The sequence below is a fragment of the Cladophialophora bantiana genome (assembly GCF_000835475.1).
Source record: "Cladophialophora bantiana CBS 173.52 unplaced genomic scaffold supercont1.12, whole genome shotgun sequence".
In the NCBI taxonomy this organism is placed as follows: Eukaryota; Fungi; Ascomycota; class Eurotiomycetes; order Chaetothyriales; family Herpotrichiellaceae; genus Cladophialophora; species Cladophialophora bantiana.
This window is the reverse complement of record NW_015971586.1, coordinates 224,273-242,317: the sequence shown is the minus strand read 5'-3', so window position 1 is coordinate 242,317 and position 18,045 is coordinate 224,273. Positions and strand designations below refer to the sequence as shown.

At 52.0% G+C, this 18,045-nt stretch overlaps 7 protein-coding genes across 7 annotated transcripts; 3 read left to right on the top strand and 4 right to left on the bottom strand.

The window, feature by feature from the left end:
* Nucleotides 1-736: 736 nt before the first annotated feature.
* Z519_07981 (uncharacterized protein) lies at nucleotides 737-3,573 on the bottom strand (the record flags this gene model as incomplete). The annotated part of the gene is made up of 2 exons (XM_016765711.1): nucleotides 737-3,261; nucleotides 3,351-3,573. The coding sequence occupies 2 exons, from the start codon at nucleotides 3,571-3,573 to the stop codon at nucleotides 737-739; spliced, it is 2,748 nt and encodes a 915-aa protein (XP_016617756.1).
* A 972-nt stretch (nucleotides 3,574-4,545) lies between these two features.
* Nucleotides 4,546-5,397, top strand: Z519_07980 (uncharacterized protein; the record flags this gene model as incomplete). Its single annotated transcript, XM_016765710.1, has 1 exon — nucleotides 4,546-5,397. The coding sequence occupies one exon, from the start codon at nucleotides 4,546-4,548 to the stop codon at nucleotides 5,395-5,397; it is 852 nt and encodes a 283-aa protein (XP_016617755.1).
* Nucleotides 5,398-6,298: 901 nt separating this feature from the next.
* Nucleotides 6,299-8,029, bottom strand: Z519_07979 (uncharacterized protein; the record flags this gene model as incomplete). The annotated part of the gene is made up of 2 exons (XM_016765709.1): nucleotides 6,299-7,400; nucleotides 7,470-8,029. The coding sequence occupies 2 exons, from the start codon at nucleotides 8,027-8,029 to the stop codon at nucleotides 6,299-6,301; spliced, it is 1,662 nt and encodes a 553-aa protein (XP_016617754.1).
* Nucleotides 8,030-9,240: 1,211 nt separating this feature from the next.
* Z519_07978 (uncharacterized protein) lies at nucleotides 9,241-9,924 on the bottom strand (the record flags this gene model as incomplete). Its single annotated transcript, XM_016765708.1, has 1 exon — nucleotides 9,241-9,924. One exon carries the CDS (start codon nucleotides 9,922-9,924, stop codon nucleotides 9,241-9,243), a length of 684 nt encoding a protein of 227 aa, XP_016617753.1.
* Nucleotides 9,925-10,631: 707 nt separating this feature from the next.
* Z519_07977 (uncharacterized protein) lies at nucleotides 10,632-12,553 on the bottom strand (the record flags this gene model as incomplete). The annotated part of the gene is made up of 2 exons (XM_016765707.1): nucleotides 10,632-12,039; nucleotides 12,087-12,553. 2 exons carry the CDS (start codon nucleotides 12,551-12,553, stop codon nucleotides 10,632-10,634), a joined length of 1,875 nt encoding a protein of 624 aa, XP_016617752.1.
* Nucleotides 12,554-13,069: 516 nt separating this feature from the next.
* On the top strand, nucleotides 13,070-14,191 carry Z519_07976 (uncharacterized protein; the record flags this gene model as incomplete). The annotated part of the gene is made up of 2 exons (XM_016765706.1): nucleotides 13,070-13,429; nucleotides 13,478-14,191. 2 exons carry the CDS (start codon nucleotides 13,070-13,072, stop codon nucleotides 14,189-14,191), a joined length of 1,074 nt encoding a protein of 357 aa, XP_016617751.1.
* A 690-nt stretch (nucleotides 14,192-14,881) lies between these two features.
* On the top strand, nucleotides 14,882-17,776 carry Z519_07975 (uncharacterized protein; the record flags this gene model as incomplete). The annotated part of the gene is made up of 1 exon (XM_016765705.1): nucleotides 14,882-17,776. One exon carries the CDS (start codon nucleotides 14,882-14,884, stop codon nucleotides 17,774-17,776), a length of 2,895 nt encoding a protein of 964 aa, XP_016617750.1.
* Between the last annotated feature and the right edge of the window lie 269 nt (nucleotides 17,777-18,045).

Below are 18,045 nucleotides of genomic sequence, written 5' to 3'. Positions count from 1 at the left end.
CACGAGATATGCTTCACACCGGCCTTTGGTCAAAATCCCCTGATCGAACTCGCTAGACCACTTCGAACGAGACACGGCTGACGCCACGCTACAAGAGATCAACAAGAATCATTACCCTGATTCAAAATAATCATGTGAAAGGGTAATAAGTCCTTATTACAACAGGTAGATGTCTGGACGGCATGTCCTTGTTGGATGTGCCATTCAGGGCCAAAACACTTTTCGAAAAAGCCAGAACTATCCATCCTTCGTACTTAATTTTTTATCACGCCATTTCTCGAATGACAGTATTTACCGTCCACGTCCCGCAATCTAGTAAATATTGTCCTGCACTACCAAGTAGGTTCACATGTCTCTCGGTAGCGGAAGTGCGTCATCAATGAGAAACCGACTTGGACATGTGCAGAAGTTTAGCTCAATGCGGCCCTTCTGGTGAACAGTCAAGCCTCAATCATCGGTCAGAGTGGTAGCCGAATTTCAATGCGACATGATAGCGATGCTGAGTAGCTGAATCGTTCCTTACAAGTATCTGCCCTGCACTCGCATTTCTCGATGTTCGTACCAATCGAGTATGAAAAGCTGACAAAGAAATGGATTCCCGAACCACAACTTTCAGATTATTGTTCATGAAACATGAAGACTCTCCCATCCCGCGGGCTTATTGCTTCACAGCGGAAATTCCTCGCATCGTACTCGGTAGTTAATCGATGAAGTGACCAATTTGTTAGCGGGCCGGTTAGAGCAACTCATTCCGTTCAACGAAATCCGGATCGTAGTAGTCAGTGAAGTGGGGAACCTTGAACGTCCAAGTACCTGTAGGCACCTCATAATCGACGAATTGGGTACCCTTCATTTCCTTGAGCCTGTTGATATGGGTTTCGACGTGGGGACCACTTATTGCTGCTGCTGCTGATGGTTTGCCTTCGGCACGAGGCCAGGAATTTTCAATGCAGAGAGTCGCAGGGACGTTCAAGCCTTGTCCAGGCGGTGGCTTGGAACTTTCATCTGGGTATACAGTGATTGATCGCGGTCGAATTCTGATAATCTCATCGTAAAGGTTATCCATTGGTAAAGCGGTAAGGTCAACAGGACCGTCGAAAGTGACTCGACCACACCCTTTTCGACCAACGACAAATCCTGTGAACCGCTGAAGCTTGTCAGCTGGCATTTTGTGAAGCTCGTCTGGGTTCGGCTTCATCCAGTATTTCCCAGGATGGAGGTCAGGTGTAGGTTCTGGGGCCACTCTCTTTTCTATTAATTGACCGGCTGCACGACCCTTGGTGACCATATCGGGCAAACTATCTCCAGTTTCTGAAATAAATTCAAATTCTCCCCCCAAAGCACGGGCGCCTGATGTGTCTGATCCAGTGCCGATTCCAGATTTGGTTTCGCTTTTTGACTTGTAGGGTCGTTGCTCGGTCGAATCTCCAGTGGATTTGATTTCTTCCCTGGGACCCATTTGTTCCGTCAGCGGCTTTTCTTTCTCTGAATCGATCTCAGAGTTAACAGAAGCGGCCGTTTTTTCCACCTGAGACAGAGGCTCCGGTGACAAAGACTGACGACGAAACAGATCTTGTCTTATATTTGGGTCTATGGTCAGTCGCTGCATGTCGCCGCTAGACCATCGTCTTCGGGACGAATCAAATGAGTTGAGAGGAAGGACAGTATCACCATCAGCTGCAAAACGACGTCGCAGAGCTTTGCTTTCGATAGTCTTGCCCAATGGGCGAACGCCTAGACCGGCATGTCTGGTAGGGGTCATGTAGAATGCCTTAGCAGGCGGTTTGGCAGCGGGTTGCTTCGATTGACTCTCTTTCATCTTCTCAATGGCAGCTAGGGGAGTAAAGAGCGGCTCGAACCTGTCCGACGGCTTCAAATGCAGTCCTGTCCACAGCGACGATTGACCGTAAGGATTAGGGTCGTTTAGCGACGACACCTTGAAGTCGGGCATCGGCTGAGCAGCTGGTTGACTGATTTGCGAAGTACCACCAAGTCCGCCGAACAGTTTCGTGGCACCAAATGGTTGCTGAACTGTACTTTGAGTCACAACTGGTAAGAATGAACCGGGCGCAGTTGCAGTTGATTGGCTAGAAACACCCCAGGGAGATGTTCCAAAGGACCCGCCCGATGGTTGTTGAGGATAGGATGGTGCATTCCCTACAGGAGGGAGACCGCTCGCACTGGTTCCAACACCGCCAAAGATACCTCCTCCAGAAGGCCCGCTTGTTCCTTGAGTTCCCCCGAAGGCAGGCTTTCCAAAGAGAGAGGTACTGGAACTTGCGGGAAATTGAAATGGTGTACCCGTGCTACCTGTGGTCACACCTCCAAAGGCACCAACAGAAGGTTGAATCTGGGTTGCTGACGCCCCGAGTCCTCCCATTCCACCGCCGAAAGGCTGAAACACTCGCTGTTGGGCACCCGCACTGCCAAAGCCAGGTGCACTTGATGTAGCGGTGCTTCCAAACAAACCCTGGCCTGAAGTTGTTGCTGTAGTTGTGAGACCTTTAAAGGGAGACGGCGAACTGGGGAAGCTTGTAGTGCCAAAAGGGCTTGTAGTGCCAAAAGGGCTTGTGGTGCCAAAAGGGCTTGTGGTGCCAAAAGGGCTGGTAGTGCTCTGAGGAGTGCCAAACAAACTAGGTTTCGAAGAGAAACCTGCGGAGGTAGCACCGGTAGTACCAAAGAGAGAGGTCGCGGACGTTGTTGTAGCTGGGGCAGCAAAGCCTGTGCCGACGCCCGTACCAAATCCTCTGAAAAGATTCGAGCCAAAGCCTCCTAGAGATGTTGCGGGCGTAGCATACCGACGTCCAGCATTGTAGTCTGCTAACCTGAGTTCCTCGAAGGAGAAGTTGGAATATGGAGGCATGAAACTGATGCTCTGATACCTGCAGTTTGAACCTACGTCGTCTCTCTGTACAGTTGGAGTAAAAGAAGGAATAGCGGTGCCATTGGACATGGGGATTGTTGGGGCTTTCAAAGCCTTTCCAAACCCAAAGGCGCCTGGAGTGCCCAAAGTCCCGGATGTTCCTGAGACATCTTGCTTGAATAGCGGTGCTGATATAGTCCCGAATCCGCTTGTCGAAGCAGTCCCAAATCCGCTGGCCGAAGGAGTTCCAAATCCGCTTGTTGAAGGAGCTCCGAATCCGCTTGCTGAAGGTGACGCTAGTCCGCCAGTGCTACCGCCAATATTGCCAAACAGACTAGGGGTTGTGGTCGAGAAACTGGATCCAAATTGGGCTGGGGGTTGGGTGGTCGGTTGAAGACCTGTTGTCACTTAAAGTATCAGCCTTAATATCCGAGGGGATCTTCATGGGAAATTGCCTGTAAGAGTGGTCCCAAAGCTTGATCTGCACGTGTCGACGAGACATAAATGGATACAGCTTCAAGTTCAGAGCCATTTAACGTCCAAATGGATAAGACAAAGGACTCGGACTCGAACATCCTCGCGGCGAAAGGTGAGAAGAGGTACATATACTTGCCTGCGCTAGGCGTACTGGTGCCAAACCCACCAAAGCCACTGGATTGTGGACTCGTGGTTGAACCAAAGACGAATCTGCGATCACCGCTAGATGACATGTTGGCCGAGAGTTATTTCATTGTTTGATGCCCTAAACATAGGTGGTTGTAGGCGAGGACGATCTCAACGGACAAGATTGAACACGTAGAATCAAAAGAAGAAAAGGAAGATACCTTGCTGAAGAGCATCCAAGGCATTTTGCTGACCTACCAACCATTTTGTCCAAGTGATTGTGGAGTGCGCTGTTCACCATAGGCGAGGCAAAATCACGTTGTTCCCCAGGCTGATGAATAGAATCAAGTCACTCCACCAGTTGTCTAGCCAGGTTTCATTGTCCATGGTAGTTGTGGTCATCTTTCGACGGACATTGCGCCTGTGTGCTGTTGCAATAAACCGAATGATATCCCGTAGGAGTCCACCAGTCGCGCATCGGCAGACCAGGATGCAACGGAGGTGGTGTGATCGCTTCCCATCAGAGTCTGGCCGACAAAACCCGCTTCCCCGCCTGGTTCGTAACGGGAATGCTTTGCATTAAAAGCGCTGTAAGATGAGACGAAGCATCGGCAACGACAAAACCCAAGATACAGCCAGAAATGGCCACGCGAGCTTCCATCTATCTGTCCATCATCTTCTTCTCAATCTTTCTGGGTCTGAGACGTACCTTGGCCCTTGTTCAAACACTTCTCGCTCGCACCGTGGTGGGACCACGGACGGCCGAATTGCTGCAACTTTTCTTGGATGACCAGCAGAATTGCTGGAACTTTCTCTGAATGGGACAACCGTGAAAGGTGTGAGACGAGACGTGCGACGAGACGTGACTTGAGCAGCCGGTCTGGTGAAGCAGCACAGGAAGGAGAAGCAGGAGAGGAATAAGGAGGAGAAGGAGGAAGGTGGGCCGCGGCAGGTTTCGCCGCCTGATAGAAAAGTTGCGACCTCAACTCAACCACCTCAGTAGTGATGGTGATATGTAGATGGGGCTTAAACATGCCATGAAGAAACCCGCAGCTAATATCTGAGCACATCTTTGCGCCATGGCTTCGTCGACCGCCTCATCCACCACCACGTCGACACCACCCACCGCCTCGGCCATCTCAACACTCATCGATCGCTCAGCTGCCAAATCCGCCTCCGAGTCTCTGGCCATCACCGTCCTGCACAACCTTCAATATCAGCACGAGTGGACGGATCTGAGACTCCATCTCATCTGCCCCATCAATATCCCTGCCGCTCAACATGGTCCTGCGGGTCTGATGGACTTGGACGGGATGAAATTCGTGCATTCTAATACTTCTTCAAGATCGGCCTCACCTTCCAGGTCAGGCTCATCAACTCCCACGGGTAACGGAAACTCCTCACCGCAACCGTCCACGCCACTTGCCACTAGTCCTGGTGGACCAATTCCCATAATATCTGGCCTCCCTCCTCAGCATACTTACTTACATCCGGATCTGCAGACCTATCTCATCAAGCACAACGTCAAGGAATCAGAAATACCGATCCAAAGGGAATTTGTGCTGCCATTAGCACTGGGCGAGAAATTGAGCCTGGCTAAGTTATGTGGCATATTTGACCAGCTGCCGGAGAGGGATATTGTAAGGGTACGGCGTCCTTCCGGGAGCAGCAGAGACCAGGAAGAAAGGCGAGCCAATGTGAATGGAAGTGGCAATGAGGATTCAACAGTAACGGCCGAGGAGACTTTGGATGGCCCGGCAACCGTAAGCGGGACTGGCAGAGCTGGTCGCAAGGCTGGTGTGTTGTACGAACACAAAGACCCCAAAAGAGTACTCTTCGGCATGCGTGCTCGCGAAGGCGGAGGGGGCGATGGCACGGTAGTATACTACATCATGCAGGAAGGGGAGGTGAAACCCAGGCAAAATGGATGAAATCAACGAAAGACCATGCAGGGATCAATAGATCCCATTTGCGACAGCAGATCTCTGCGGGTTTCACGGCACGCCAAAACTCCTCCGTGCCGCTTGGAACTGAAACGAATGACCGGTCGACACGAACAAAAAGCGTCTCGCGAAACACAGAAGGTCAAGGGCCATTGGAATTTCTTGTGGACAGTGAGCAGAAGCAGGCAATATTCAAGATCTGTAGATGCAGCAGCTGATGATGGGCGACATACTGATCACCATTGTGCACTCAGTCTGCGCCAATTTACGAGCATTTGAAATGCGTGCCCGTTCCTGCGCTCGTACTTCTTGGCTTCTGAGACTCCCGTGGAAAACAAAGGGAAAAAAACAAAGGAAGGGAATCACTGAGTTACGGTATCCACCAGCGCAGCGACTCATAACATCGGCGGCGCATCACGGCGAGCACGCACACGCACACAGCATACCTACAATCCTGCATTCTATATAGATGTGTTGCTAAGTTACATATCTCCAATGCTGACTGGAGGGACTGAATACAGAGAACGAGAAATGGACACAGGGGACGAGACAAGGGCAGAGCTGAACAGAGTAGAGCAGAGGGAAAGTATGGGCGAAGGAAGGCGGGTGAACGACCAAAGATTATACTTAAATTACCTATCAGAGTCCTACGTATAGTGAGCGCGGGTAAACTCGCTCCTGGGCTTTTCGACAGTCAGGGAGCCTCACCCATTCCCATCCGACCATAACAATCGCCAGGGAAAGATTTTGAATGGGGCTTTCAAGTCCAGAGCGCTCCTTCAGTCGTGCCAACTTGAGACCTCCAGGAATTTAAAGTACTTTACCTTGTCCTCGACTGCCCATGTACGAGAACCAGAACGCTCAATTTTATACAGCCCATCCCAAAATGCTAATGCCGGGTGAACCACTGATGGCCCTTCAACTTCTCTGATCTCACTACCTTGTGGCTCTCTCCGTGCCTGAAGTGGCGATGGTGCTCGTGCCTGGCCATCTTCTTGGCTTGTTTCGCATCCTCCTTGGCCTTTCTCTCCTGATAATCTTCGATTGATTCAAGGACATCGTATTCCTGCACCGGAATACCTTCAATCTTCTTTACCTTCGACCCTTCAATGAAGACGCACAGGCCCGCGGCAATAGCGACTAGACAACCAAAAGTGATCCAGACGCCCGTACCCCATGAGGGTCGATTGAACCGGTTCCAATGCCACATCCAGACGCAAAGGAGGACTTGGAAAAAGGTGTTGAGTATGTACATCCACACCACGAAGTCGATGGTCCAAGATTTCGATGGACGAGCGCGGATGCCTGTAAGGGGCGGCTCGGGCATGGACGTTGCAGGGATAGGGATGGCAGGGTTTTCTTCCATTTTTGCAATTTCTTCTTCAGTGTAAGGGGGAGGAGCTTCCGGAGTTCGTGGGTGGTTTTTGTTGTACACAGGAGGAGGGCCGATGTGTTCTTCGAGCTTATCGGAGCCGGGAAGACGGTACCAGCCCCGGTATATGCCTGCGAGACGTCGGTGGAAGCGTTCGTTCCCCCCGATGCGCCAGCGCATGAGGTAAAACCAATCTCGTGCTCGCCACGGTAACAGTCCAAAGGCGGTCACACAGAAGAGGCCGTTGAGGATCTGGGAATCGATTTCGATCCATTTCTCTCGTGCGCTGCTGTCGTCGTCGCAAGAAGGATGACACATGGCCGGGGCAGCCTTGAGGAGGACGAAAAATATCATGGCGCCCCACCCGACAATGTTGAGACCGTAGATGGTGACAATAAAGCCAAAGGGCGTGAGGAAGAATTTCCAAAATGCGCGGAGACCAATCATGGTGGATTGGGCCCAGGTGTGTTTCTTGGGGAAGCGGTAGCCATTGGGATATGTACCTGTCTCGTCTGGACCGCTCTGGATCCGCACCGCTTGTGGTTCACTTGTTGTTTTGGAAGGGGTCATTGAGGAGTCTCTTTCCTGAGAGTCAGCCGTCTCGGTGTGCTTCTCAGAGCTAAAGTTGATAAATAATATTAGTGGACTGTGTGTAGTAGGAATGAACATCGGGAAGGGAAAAGCTCACCCTGCCACTTGCTGGATTTGTTCTGGCCGGCCATGAGCCGGCTGTTCTTGAGTAGTCGCTGCCTCTTCAAACAGCGGTTCAGGCACCAAGGTCGGTGCTCTCTTGGGAAAGAATTCGTGTCGTTCCTCTGCAATGGAGGGTGGTGCATTCGCTGAGAGCGAGCTCTTTCTCGTCCTCGTACTGGCAGAACTTGTCCTGGCCACCCTTCGAGCGTGGATTTCATGCGGGTTCGTCCCCCGACGTTCCATCTGGCCCTCGTGGGTCCATCCCTCTGCTGCGAAGGCGCCATTTCTGATCTCTGGCAAAGTAGGGATTTTGGAGCCGATTTCGCCAGTGGCCTGCCACATGCCAAGAGGAGGGTTGCTCTCGAGAAAGGACTGTCTCAAAGAACCTGTGCGCGTGCGAGACCGGATAGAGGAGGGGGCTTTGGAGAGACGAGAGGTGATTGAGGGTCTCCGACTTGTGTCCCTTGTGCCATTGCCCGGCCTCTCGATGGGCTCTTCATCCTCGTCCGGGACGTAGGAGGGAAATGGTTCTGATTGTGTCGGAGGAGTAGCCATCGTGGCTTCGAGGGCCGAGTGGACAGGGAGAGCAGTGGGATTGAAGGAGATTCGACTATGGTCAAGTGGCTGCCAAAGTCGCAGGAGGCTACCACTTCAAATGATGATCGAAAAGCAGCGCCGTGAGGGCAGGCCACATTATAACGGAGAAGGTGAAACTTGCGTGGCGCGGTGCCATGGTATCCAAGCTCGACGATGGGCATTGGATCCTGGTCTGGGAGGAAAGGTCCGCAGGCGGTAGCGAGTACACACTGCCATGGCCCACGGGCATCTTTTGGTGGAGCCTAAAGAGACACCAATGGGCATCTCCCCCAGACCATGGTTGCCACAACGGATCCCTTTCCTTGCCTCTCTTCACCCCCAATGCAGCATCTTTGTCGGCCTGGAGACTGCTGAGCTCAGCATGTCCCTGTTGCTCACACTCCGACCAAGAACCCGATGCGGTAAAGGGCCACTCACGGCTGCGATGAGTGTCGAGTTAGTCATGCCTCTGTTTCCCTCTTGCGGTGTCCTGTCTTCTTCCTTGTTGGTCCAATGGTCTTATCCAAGGAAGCCCCTTTGTGCGACTCGCTCAGCATATTCGCAAAGGGCTGATACTCCGTTCTTTGTCTGGGTGCGATCTTCACCCTCGGAAGAGCCAGTGAGACGAAGGTCCTCTGCAGTATGAAACCTCCGTCCAAGCCGGTCTAATCAAAGCTCAAATAGTCGATAAATCAAGGCCTCTATGTACCTTGTAGACGACCTGAGAAACATGCCCTTTGCCGCTCGAGACCATCCGCTGAGCGACATGTTCCCGTCTGCTATGTTCTCGACAATGACACTGTCAATCAAGACGCGGTCAGAAATGTCTGTGGTTATGTACGGGACACACTCTTTGCATAAAGCAGTGGCATTGTTTTCTTTCAATCTATGATAGTCGTTATCAATGCTTTTGTCGCCCGGTTTGGAAGGCCGCTCTCATTGCCACCACCTTTATGCCCAGCAAGCCTGCCTTGCATCAACATGATAATGCCAACTCGATGCTTTCAGGAAAAGGAAATATGGGTATAGGATGCACGCTATCGATAAGTGCGTTCAAAAAGAGTCACTGTGGTGACCGAAAGCCTCTATAAGAATATTCTTCCATTACAATGCATGTTCCACCTCCCATCGCCCTTCTGATTCCACGCGACAAACACTCTGGGGTATCTTGAAACCTCTTTTTTCCAATATTATCCACTGGTCTTCACCCTGGGATCCAGCTTGTTGAGGAGCTTGCTGTCGTGAACATGTATACCTGCCGTACCGCCACTTGTTCTATGACCGATAGTCCCAGTTGTGCCTGTTACCCCAGCACCACCATTTGTCCCTTGAGTCTTCCCATAACCGCCAACATGGCTAGCAGGATTGTTGCGGTGATTGACGTCACTGTCGATGCGAGGATCAACTTTGTTGGCAAGGTTTGAAGCGTGAGGACCGGCGGTGGCAGTCGAGGTTGTTCCGCGTCCTGAGTGGCCATATCCTCCGACCGTACTGTTTGGATTTGCTCGGTGGTCAGTGTCGCTGTCAACACGGGGGTCGAGTTTATTGGCAAGGTTGGATGAGTGAGGACCCGCAGTGGTGGCATGGGTAGTTCCATATCCTCCGACATTGCTGTTTGGATTTGTACGATGATCCCGATCGGAGTCTACTCGGGGGTCGAGTTTGTTGGTGAGATTGGAAGAATGTGGCCCAGCTGAGTGGGTTGAAGTTCCGGTTCGAAGGTCCATGGTGGGATCCACGTGGTTCATGGCAGCAGATTCATGAGGACCAGCTCCTGTGGTACCATAAGCAGAAGTAGTGGTAGTTGCGGTTGTTGCATCGTGGCCTTTGTTGCCAGAAAAAGCGTCTTTTGCCTTGTTGATGAGATTCGACATTGTGGCTTGGGTCTGTATAAGAACAAAGGTATGATCAAGGTTGAGTTTGGTACTGTTTTCGGATGATGATACAGGGAAAGTCTAATCCGTGTTTGAGTGTATGAGTAGTCCTGGATGATGACGGGGAATGGAAAATTTAGGCTGGGATACAGTCTTATATAGGCGGCACGATGTTTTGATCGGTCCTTCCACCCATCACGTATGAAACAGTTTATGGAAGTCGCCATATTGCGTCACATACAGCATTCCCTTCCCAATCCAGCGATTTCAGAATGGAAATTCATGCAAATAAGGCATCACGCCTGACAGACCTACGACGACGCTCTTGCCTGAAGCAGCCGGTGCGAGACAGCAGGTGCCAATCGAGGGCCCCTTGCGGGTTGTGTGGCTAGACCTTCGTGATGATTGGACGTTTGGAAAAATCAGCAGCCACACTCAGACGCGTTTAGCTCGCGTCATTTGTGCGTCATAGCCGCCATCATTAGGTTCGTCAGACAAGGAGGCAGATGTAGCGTCAAATTCTCCGATTTGCTGACGTTGTTTTCATTCCGTTCAAATTCTGGGGAAGCGAGAAAGGCGAGCGGCAAGGCATTGGAAGAGCCCACGAGGTCCGGTTGTGCAGTGAGCGGTCGATGCGGCAAAGGTGGGTGTCTGAAGGGCATCTGGCTGACTCTGGGCTGCGTGCTTTGAATCGTCTGTGATAATGTTCACTCCAACCCCCCGTTGACGACGTATTTCGTCACTGCATCCTTCAAAACTTGGATCTCACGTTGAGTCTTGACAAAGACTTCACGGTACTGCTCCAAGCTTTCTTGGACAACTTCATTCCGACTTTTCCGGCCCTCACAGATCGCCTTCATCTTCAGCTCCATCTCCTTGCGGAGAAATGGTTTGCTGACACTGACGTCGAGTCCGACATTGTCGTACCCTTCAATCAACGCAACTCCAAGTGTCGTTGGTATGAATTCCGGGACTGAGTTACGACCGCCTCCAGATCGTCTCGTGTCGACGTACGATCGATCCTTGATCTTGGCGATATGCTCGGCCATGGTCGCGTCTGTCCCAATCCCATTTGCATCCATCAGAGCTATCAGTTCAGGCTCGGTGAGATACCCGGGCGCCGTAGTCTTCCCTTCCAACATGTTTGCTTCTGAAGGCTCAAAGGTCTCGCCAAGAGTGAAGTCAGGGAGCTGCTGGCTGCTTTCCCATTTGTCATAAACGTAGACGTCAAGGTAATTCCTCTCCAGCACAAGCAGACCATGGGTGTGAAAAGTCTCCGAGCCCCAAAGGATTTCAATATCGGTAGCCTCTCCCTTGGCGTCTTCGGAACAACACGCCAAAAATCTTCTGGTGACAAACTCATACACCTTCTTCTCTTGGGCATCAAGAGCATCACTGGCAACGTAGTTGACTGGATGGATTGGCGGATGCGCCTGGTCGTTGTGACGACCAGATCGCGCAGACCTGAAATCGCCGTCTAGCAGTCGCTGAGCATACTGGCCCCAACTGCTGTCCTGAACTTGTCGTTGAATTATGGCGTTGAAATCGAACTCTCGCGGGAATTGATCGGTCTCGGTTCGGGGATAGCTGATGAAACCTTTTTGGTAGAGCTTCTCGGCGACCGACATGACTTGCTGACTCGTCATGCGCAGAAAGCGGCTGCCTTGCATTTGCAATTCCACTGTGGTCAGAGGCAGCGGTCTCCATTTCGAAGTTGGCTTCTTCTGGACTTTTGCGACCTGGGCATGTTTCGCGTCAAGACAGGCCTCAAATATGATGGTTACAGCCGCTCGATCGAAGAGATGGATCCTCCGCCAGTTGAAGTTCACCTTGATCCTATTCCGCACATGGACTAACTTGATCAGCCAGAAGGACTCCGGCTTGAAGTTCCTGACCCGGTTGTACCGATCAACCACGAAACCCAGGGTGGGGAATTGGCAGGAACCATAGGAAATAGTTTGATCTCGAAGGTTGTCGCTGAGGCGTTGGAGTTCGAGACTCTGCAGCCGCGTGAAAGCGGCACCTATGCGCAGGTCAAGCTCTATCCTGGCTGCAACCGCACTAACTTGACGCTCGTCCATATCAATGGGACAATGAGCCGCATGAACAACATGACTAGAGAAGTTAGATCCAAAAAGCCGAGAGAGGGCATAGACACTCACGCTCTTTCGGTATTGCTGAACTTGGCTCGCTTCACGAGAATGCCAGGGTTACCTTTCTTGGCTTGGTCCCGTACTTCGCCGCCGATGTGTTCACCTTCACGGTCACAATCAGTCCAAATGAAGAGGACTCTGGCGGAGCCTGCCTGGCGTTGAATGTTTTCGGCAATGGACTGCTTATCTCTGTCGATGGTAATTTTTGTTTCGGCTTCGAACAATTGACTGGGAGGACACGACTTCCAGCTTTTATACTTTGGGTCAAAGTCTAAGCCAGTCAGGTGGCCCAGCACGCTGGTCATGGTGACGGAGCAGTTGCCCCATTGTTGGAAGTGGAAGTCAAACTCGTAATTCTTGACATACTGGTTGCCGTTGACGGGGCGCGTTGTTACCCGGCCGCCAGCCAGATGTTGAGCAACTGCCTTTGCTATCGCGGGCTTCTCTGCGACGCAGAGAATCTTTTGGCCAGGCATGGTTCATTTTGGACGAGGCTCATATTCGGCAGCAGGGAGTTCGCCGTCGTGGTGGTGGCTGAAGGAAAAACACCAAGCAGGATGAGCCGACGCGTCTGAAACGGTGGCGAAGGCGCCTCGAGGGGACCGATTCGTCAATGAGGCGACAGCAGGCACGGGCCGTAGAGCTGGTGCCTACGAGTACTGGCTATGTACCCATGTACCTACTGGTAGCAGTGGTGGCAGTAGTAGAGGGTGGCTACCCCGGTTCCTACCTACCTAGTACCTAAGTACATAGCCCCAATGGGTGCTGCAGTACGAGACACTGACTATTAAGATGAAACTGGCCGTGACCTACGTGTGAAACTTGGGGCACGTGATGAAAAGCTCAATACGAGAGAAGAACGGTTATTACGTCATTACATTCGGGTCTCACCTGTCTACACTCAGCATTGCGGTTCATCACCAGCTCCTGTTCTTCCCTCCTTTTTCTAAGTCCTCTCCTCCATTACACTCTCTGCCTTCACAACTACAAACATGGCTTTACCCGTTGTATACAGCCTGCTTGAATGCGCCGACTACAATCGCACAGTTGCCTCTTATCTCTTCCAACTTGCAGATCTCCCCGATATCCTCTTCTCACCCGCCGCCAACTTTACAGCCTTGACACAGTTGTACCTCGATACGAACCCTCTGATCACCGCCATTGCTTTTGGCTTTGGCCTGGCACCCATCTTCTTGTTGGTCTCCGAAGTAAACAAGAACTACTCCCAAGTAGACCGGGTGTGGTCAATACTGCCAGTCGTCTATAACCTGCACTATGCAGCCTTTGCCCACCTTGCTGGAGTGCATACGGCGAGACTGGATGTCCTTTGTGTCGTCACCTCAATATGGAGTGTAGGAGTGGAACTGACTTTTCGATATGTCATGCTAACGTTGCGGTAGGCCCGATTGACTTACAATTACTATCGAAAGGGAGGATATTCGATTGGCAGCGAGGATTATCGATGGGCCACTGTTAAGGACTATGCCGGGCCTGCCTTGATGTTCCTCTTCAATGTCTTGTTCATCTCACTGGCACAGTCCCTGCTCCTCGTCTGCATCACGGCTCCGGCCTACGTACTCCTGCTAACTGAACGCCTGGCAACCTATGACGGTCCTATTCGGTCCTGGAATATGGTCGATGCTGTTGCAGCTGCCGCCATGATGACTTTTATCGCCATATCATACGTGGCAGACCAGCAGCAGTGGAACTACCATGCGGCCAAAGTCGAGTACCACAAAACGGCCAAAGTACCACCTGGCTGGGAACGAGCAGACCTGGACCGTGGTTTCCTCTCCACAGGCTTGTTTGCCTATTCGCGACACCCGAATTTCGCAGCAGAGCAAGGCGTCTGGGTCACCCTATACCTGTGGTCATGCCTAGCAACGGGGACCTTGTACAATTGGAGCGGAATTGGAGCGGCAGCCTATCTGCTCCTTTTCCAATCCAGCACCTGGCTCACAGAGCTCTTGTCTTCGGGAAAGTATCCTGAATACCAGGTATACCAGGCACAGGTTGGAAAGTTTTTGCCCATACCCGGGTATGGGCCGCCGAGCTTCCATGAACAGGAGAAGCCTCAGGCGAACGGTAGAGGGTTGAAAGAGAGGGTGCGATAGAGACAAGATATAATAGACGTGGGGCTCGAGATAGAATCCAGTCTGCTCGGTAAGAGTGTGCACGGTGCGTAGGTCGCTCCTCGAAAATGGATGTTGTTGGCCCCCAAGCATCACCGGCCTCGGTTGACCAGGGCCCCCATGGCCCAGCCTAGTGGAGCCAGCGCCCCAAAGTCATGACGAGCGAGACTTTGATCCCTTTGCACCACATGGCCCGTCCAACCCGTCTCGCCGTCCACTTCAGCGGTCTGACGGGTGCAGCGTGGCCCGATGTGGAAGCGTCCCAGTGCCCTGCCTTAATTGCATGAGATTGATTCGTCGGTGATGCTGATGTGCTGGATCGTCTCGGGCTGCAACAGATCGCCATCCATCGTCCATCTGGCATTGATTGACAATGGTTGTTCACCGTCATCTGGCTGCCCTTCGCGAATCGGAGCTGCAGGCAAGAAGAGCCACCAGCACCACCAGAGCTACTGACTCCTCAGACCACCGCTCCTCACAACCTCACACATCACACCTGCTTTTTGCCTCCATTGCCTCCCGGCGGTCCTGGACATCTGCTTGTCGTGATAGCTTCTGTTCTCTAGAATGTCCTTGTTCATCTCTCCGGTCGTCGTTGCTTGCCTCTCTCTTCGTGGTCTATCCGTCGTTGGATAAGCTGGACGATTCCACCCTCAAGTAGGATCCAGCGCTATGGACCTGGAGCGAATCAAGCAAAGCCTTCGACTTCGTTCTAGTCGGTCCAAGAAGCCTCGCAAACAACCCACCGTCCAGTCCAACGCGGAAGCTCGCCCCAGCCAGCCAGGTCCAAAGAACATTGCTGCCAACGGTTCGGTTAAGACACCTCCTCGACTGATCACCAAAGCTAAGCAGGCCAAGTTACGGCCAACGCCAGAAGTCTCTCAACCTCTATCAGTCGACGTACGAAACACCCCAGTGCAGCGACCGGATTTCTCAAATACCTCCACCGACTTTGATCCGAAGCCATCTCCCTCAGACCGGCCCCCTCGAATAGACTGTCATCACCAGGACGATGGGCAGGAACCGGGCTCTAACCCGTCCTCTTTGCCACGCGCTGTGTCTGAGGTGGACGCCAGGCTCGTTCTGGACTCCGAGTCCTCTGCTCTGGATTTCGACTTGCACCCGCCTCCTCTTCCTTCTCAACCCAGACCTCCTTCAGTAGAGTCACTTTCAGAGTCGCTCTTTTCTTCGGGCCATCTCAATACTCTCCTTCGCGATCCTCAGTACCTGGCCCGCTTCACTTCCTTTCTGACAATGTATCGACCGCAGTATCATCCTGTTCTTCTGCGATATCTCGAAACACAAAAGGCCATCAAGGCCATTGAGTACGCAAATGCTATTGCTGAAGGAATCCCCTCCTCTTCAGACGATGGTGGCCCCTCAAATCCAAAGGTTTCTATCGCCGCAACTCTCGACAGGGCTTTTGAGGAGTTGAGTAGTGCCGCCTTCCGCCTTATGGTCGACTCCGCCCTTCCCATGTATATCACGTACAACCTAGTGAAATTGGTGACCGAATATCTCATTGACGAGATCACGGGCAAACAGACTTTTACCAAAGATTTGGCACGAGGCTTGTCCGAAGTATTCTGCCTTACAGATCCGAAACAGCAAGATAATCCGATCATTTTTGCCAGCCAGGAGTTTTACCGACAGACAGGATATGGTCCCGACTACGTCATAGGGCAAAACTGTCGCTTTCTGCAAGGCCCCAAAACGAACAGCGAGTCTGTAGCGAGACTGAGACAAAGCATTCAAAGAGGCGAAGATATATGCGAGACTTTGTTGAACTACCGGAGGGACGGTAGACCGTTTATAAATCTACTGATGATTGCACCTCTTCATGACGATAAAGGCAATGTCAAATATCACATTGGCGCCCAGGTTGACGTGACAGGAATGGTCGAACATGGGAAGAGACTCGGCGGATTGAAACGGTACCTTAGCGGCCGGGAGATAGAGAAACATGAAAGAGAAGCCCACGGCAATGGAATTGGAGGGGACAATCAAGGACACCAAAAACCCAAGGCACTGGGAAAATTGCGGGAGCTTAGTGAGATGTTTGACCTAGAGGAATCCGCCGTTGTGCGTTCGCACGAGAGGTCTGCTTCAGCATCAAGGGAAGATGACGCACACAGTGTTGCAAGCGTCCGCAAGGTCACTCGACGTATTCTTGGCGATACCGACGCGAATTCAGGAAACGCCGACGAAGAATTCGCTGAAGACGATGACCAGATCTGGGAACTTGGTCAGTCAGGGCGATCTGGCCTGTCAGGACAACTGCCGGGCGTCTACGACAGCTACATGCTGATCAGGCCAGCGCCTTCTCTCCGAATCATCTTTGTATCCTCTGTCTTACGGCGACGCGTGGGCAACATCATCCAGCACCCATTCCTATCACACGTTGCTGCTTCCACAAATACTCTGAAAGGGCTCAAGGAGAGCTTCTTCGCCGGTGTTCCCTTCTCGGCAAAGATCAACTTGCTGCTCGAAGCTGGCGATCGACAGGATGGGACAGTAACTCGCGTGGGGAACAAACTCCAAAACGCAGGGCAGGGCAGAGTCTGCTGGGTCTCTGCAACACCAATGCTTGGAAGTGACGATAGGATCGGTGTCTGGATGGCCGTGATTGTCGAGAATACCAAAGTTCCAACAGAGACCAAACCTGGGACTTTGTTGAGTGCAGTCGAGGATCAGGCTTATGCGAAGCAGCCGAGGTCTAGCGACCCGAGACAGGTCGACATTCCTACAAAGACCAGACCCCAGCAACAGACTCTGTCAGAATTAGGTGATTCATCGAAGCGTGAATTCAAACTCGAAGACCCTCCAATCAAGCCAAAAAGGCTTGAGGACACGGCCGACCAAGCCCGCAGCTCTCAATTGTCTCCGCTACCCGCAGAGGAGGGAACTACGGACTTCCAAGAAGGGGTGTTAGGAGAGCAAGGCCATGAGCTAGTTTCACCTGAGGACAAACCACTTGTCGAACAGGAAGAAGAAAAGACCGTCCTAAACCACACAAGCACCGACCCGCTGGTACTGCTTGGCAATGACAAGGATGGGTTTGTACAGACAAATGGGAGAATCTCCGACTCGCCGAGCCCACAACACGCCCACGATGAACTAGATGGACATGGAGAATCCAACACGCCGAAATTATCGGCTGTCAATGATGCTCTTGAGCGCGCTATGTCAGGGACAAATACTGTCAAGACCTGGGTAACGCCCATATCACCAGACGACAAGGGTTTCGCGAACGGTTTGAATGGATTTCATAGCTTCTCTGACGAAGAGAAAACGCCCGTCAACTCACGGAAGGGCGGGTTCGCAGATTACACGCCTTCTCCGTCGAGACCGGGTACCAGTGGCATGGATTCTACGACCGGAAAATCGAACAGCAAGCATTACATGGACTACCTCCGTCACCCCGGCAGCCGGCCATCGTCCGAGTACAACCGTGCATTGTCAGGAAGCTTCCTTGCCACCAAGTATAATCCAGAGGAGGAGGCTCAGGATGAATGGGATGATTTCAACGATTCCGAATGTGCAAGGTCACCGTATAGTGTTGATTAACATAACAGAGGGCGAGGTAGAGATGTGGTTGCAGACTCCTTTGGTGGTCAATCCCATCCTCTGTACACATAGATGCGATTTTGGGGGATTAGTAGAGTTTTGCTTTCTGTACACGGCCGAAGGAATGGAAATATAAAAGTGAATTGATGAAGGATGGAAATCTAGTTTTGCTCAGCCTTGTCCAGCCTCGTCACCAGCCTTGTTGCTGGCGCCAAGACTTCACTACCTCTGATTCGAAGATGAACTTTTTCCAATTCCATATTTCTCGC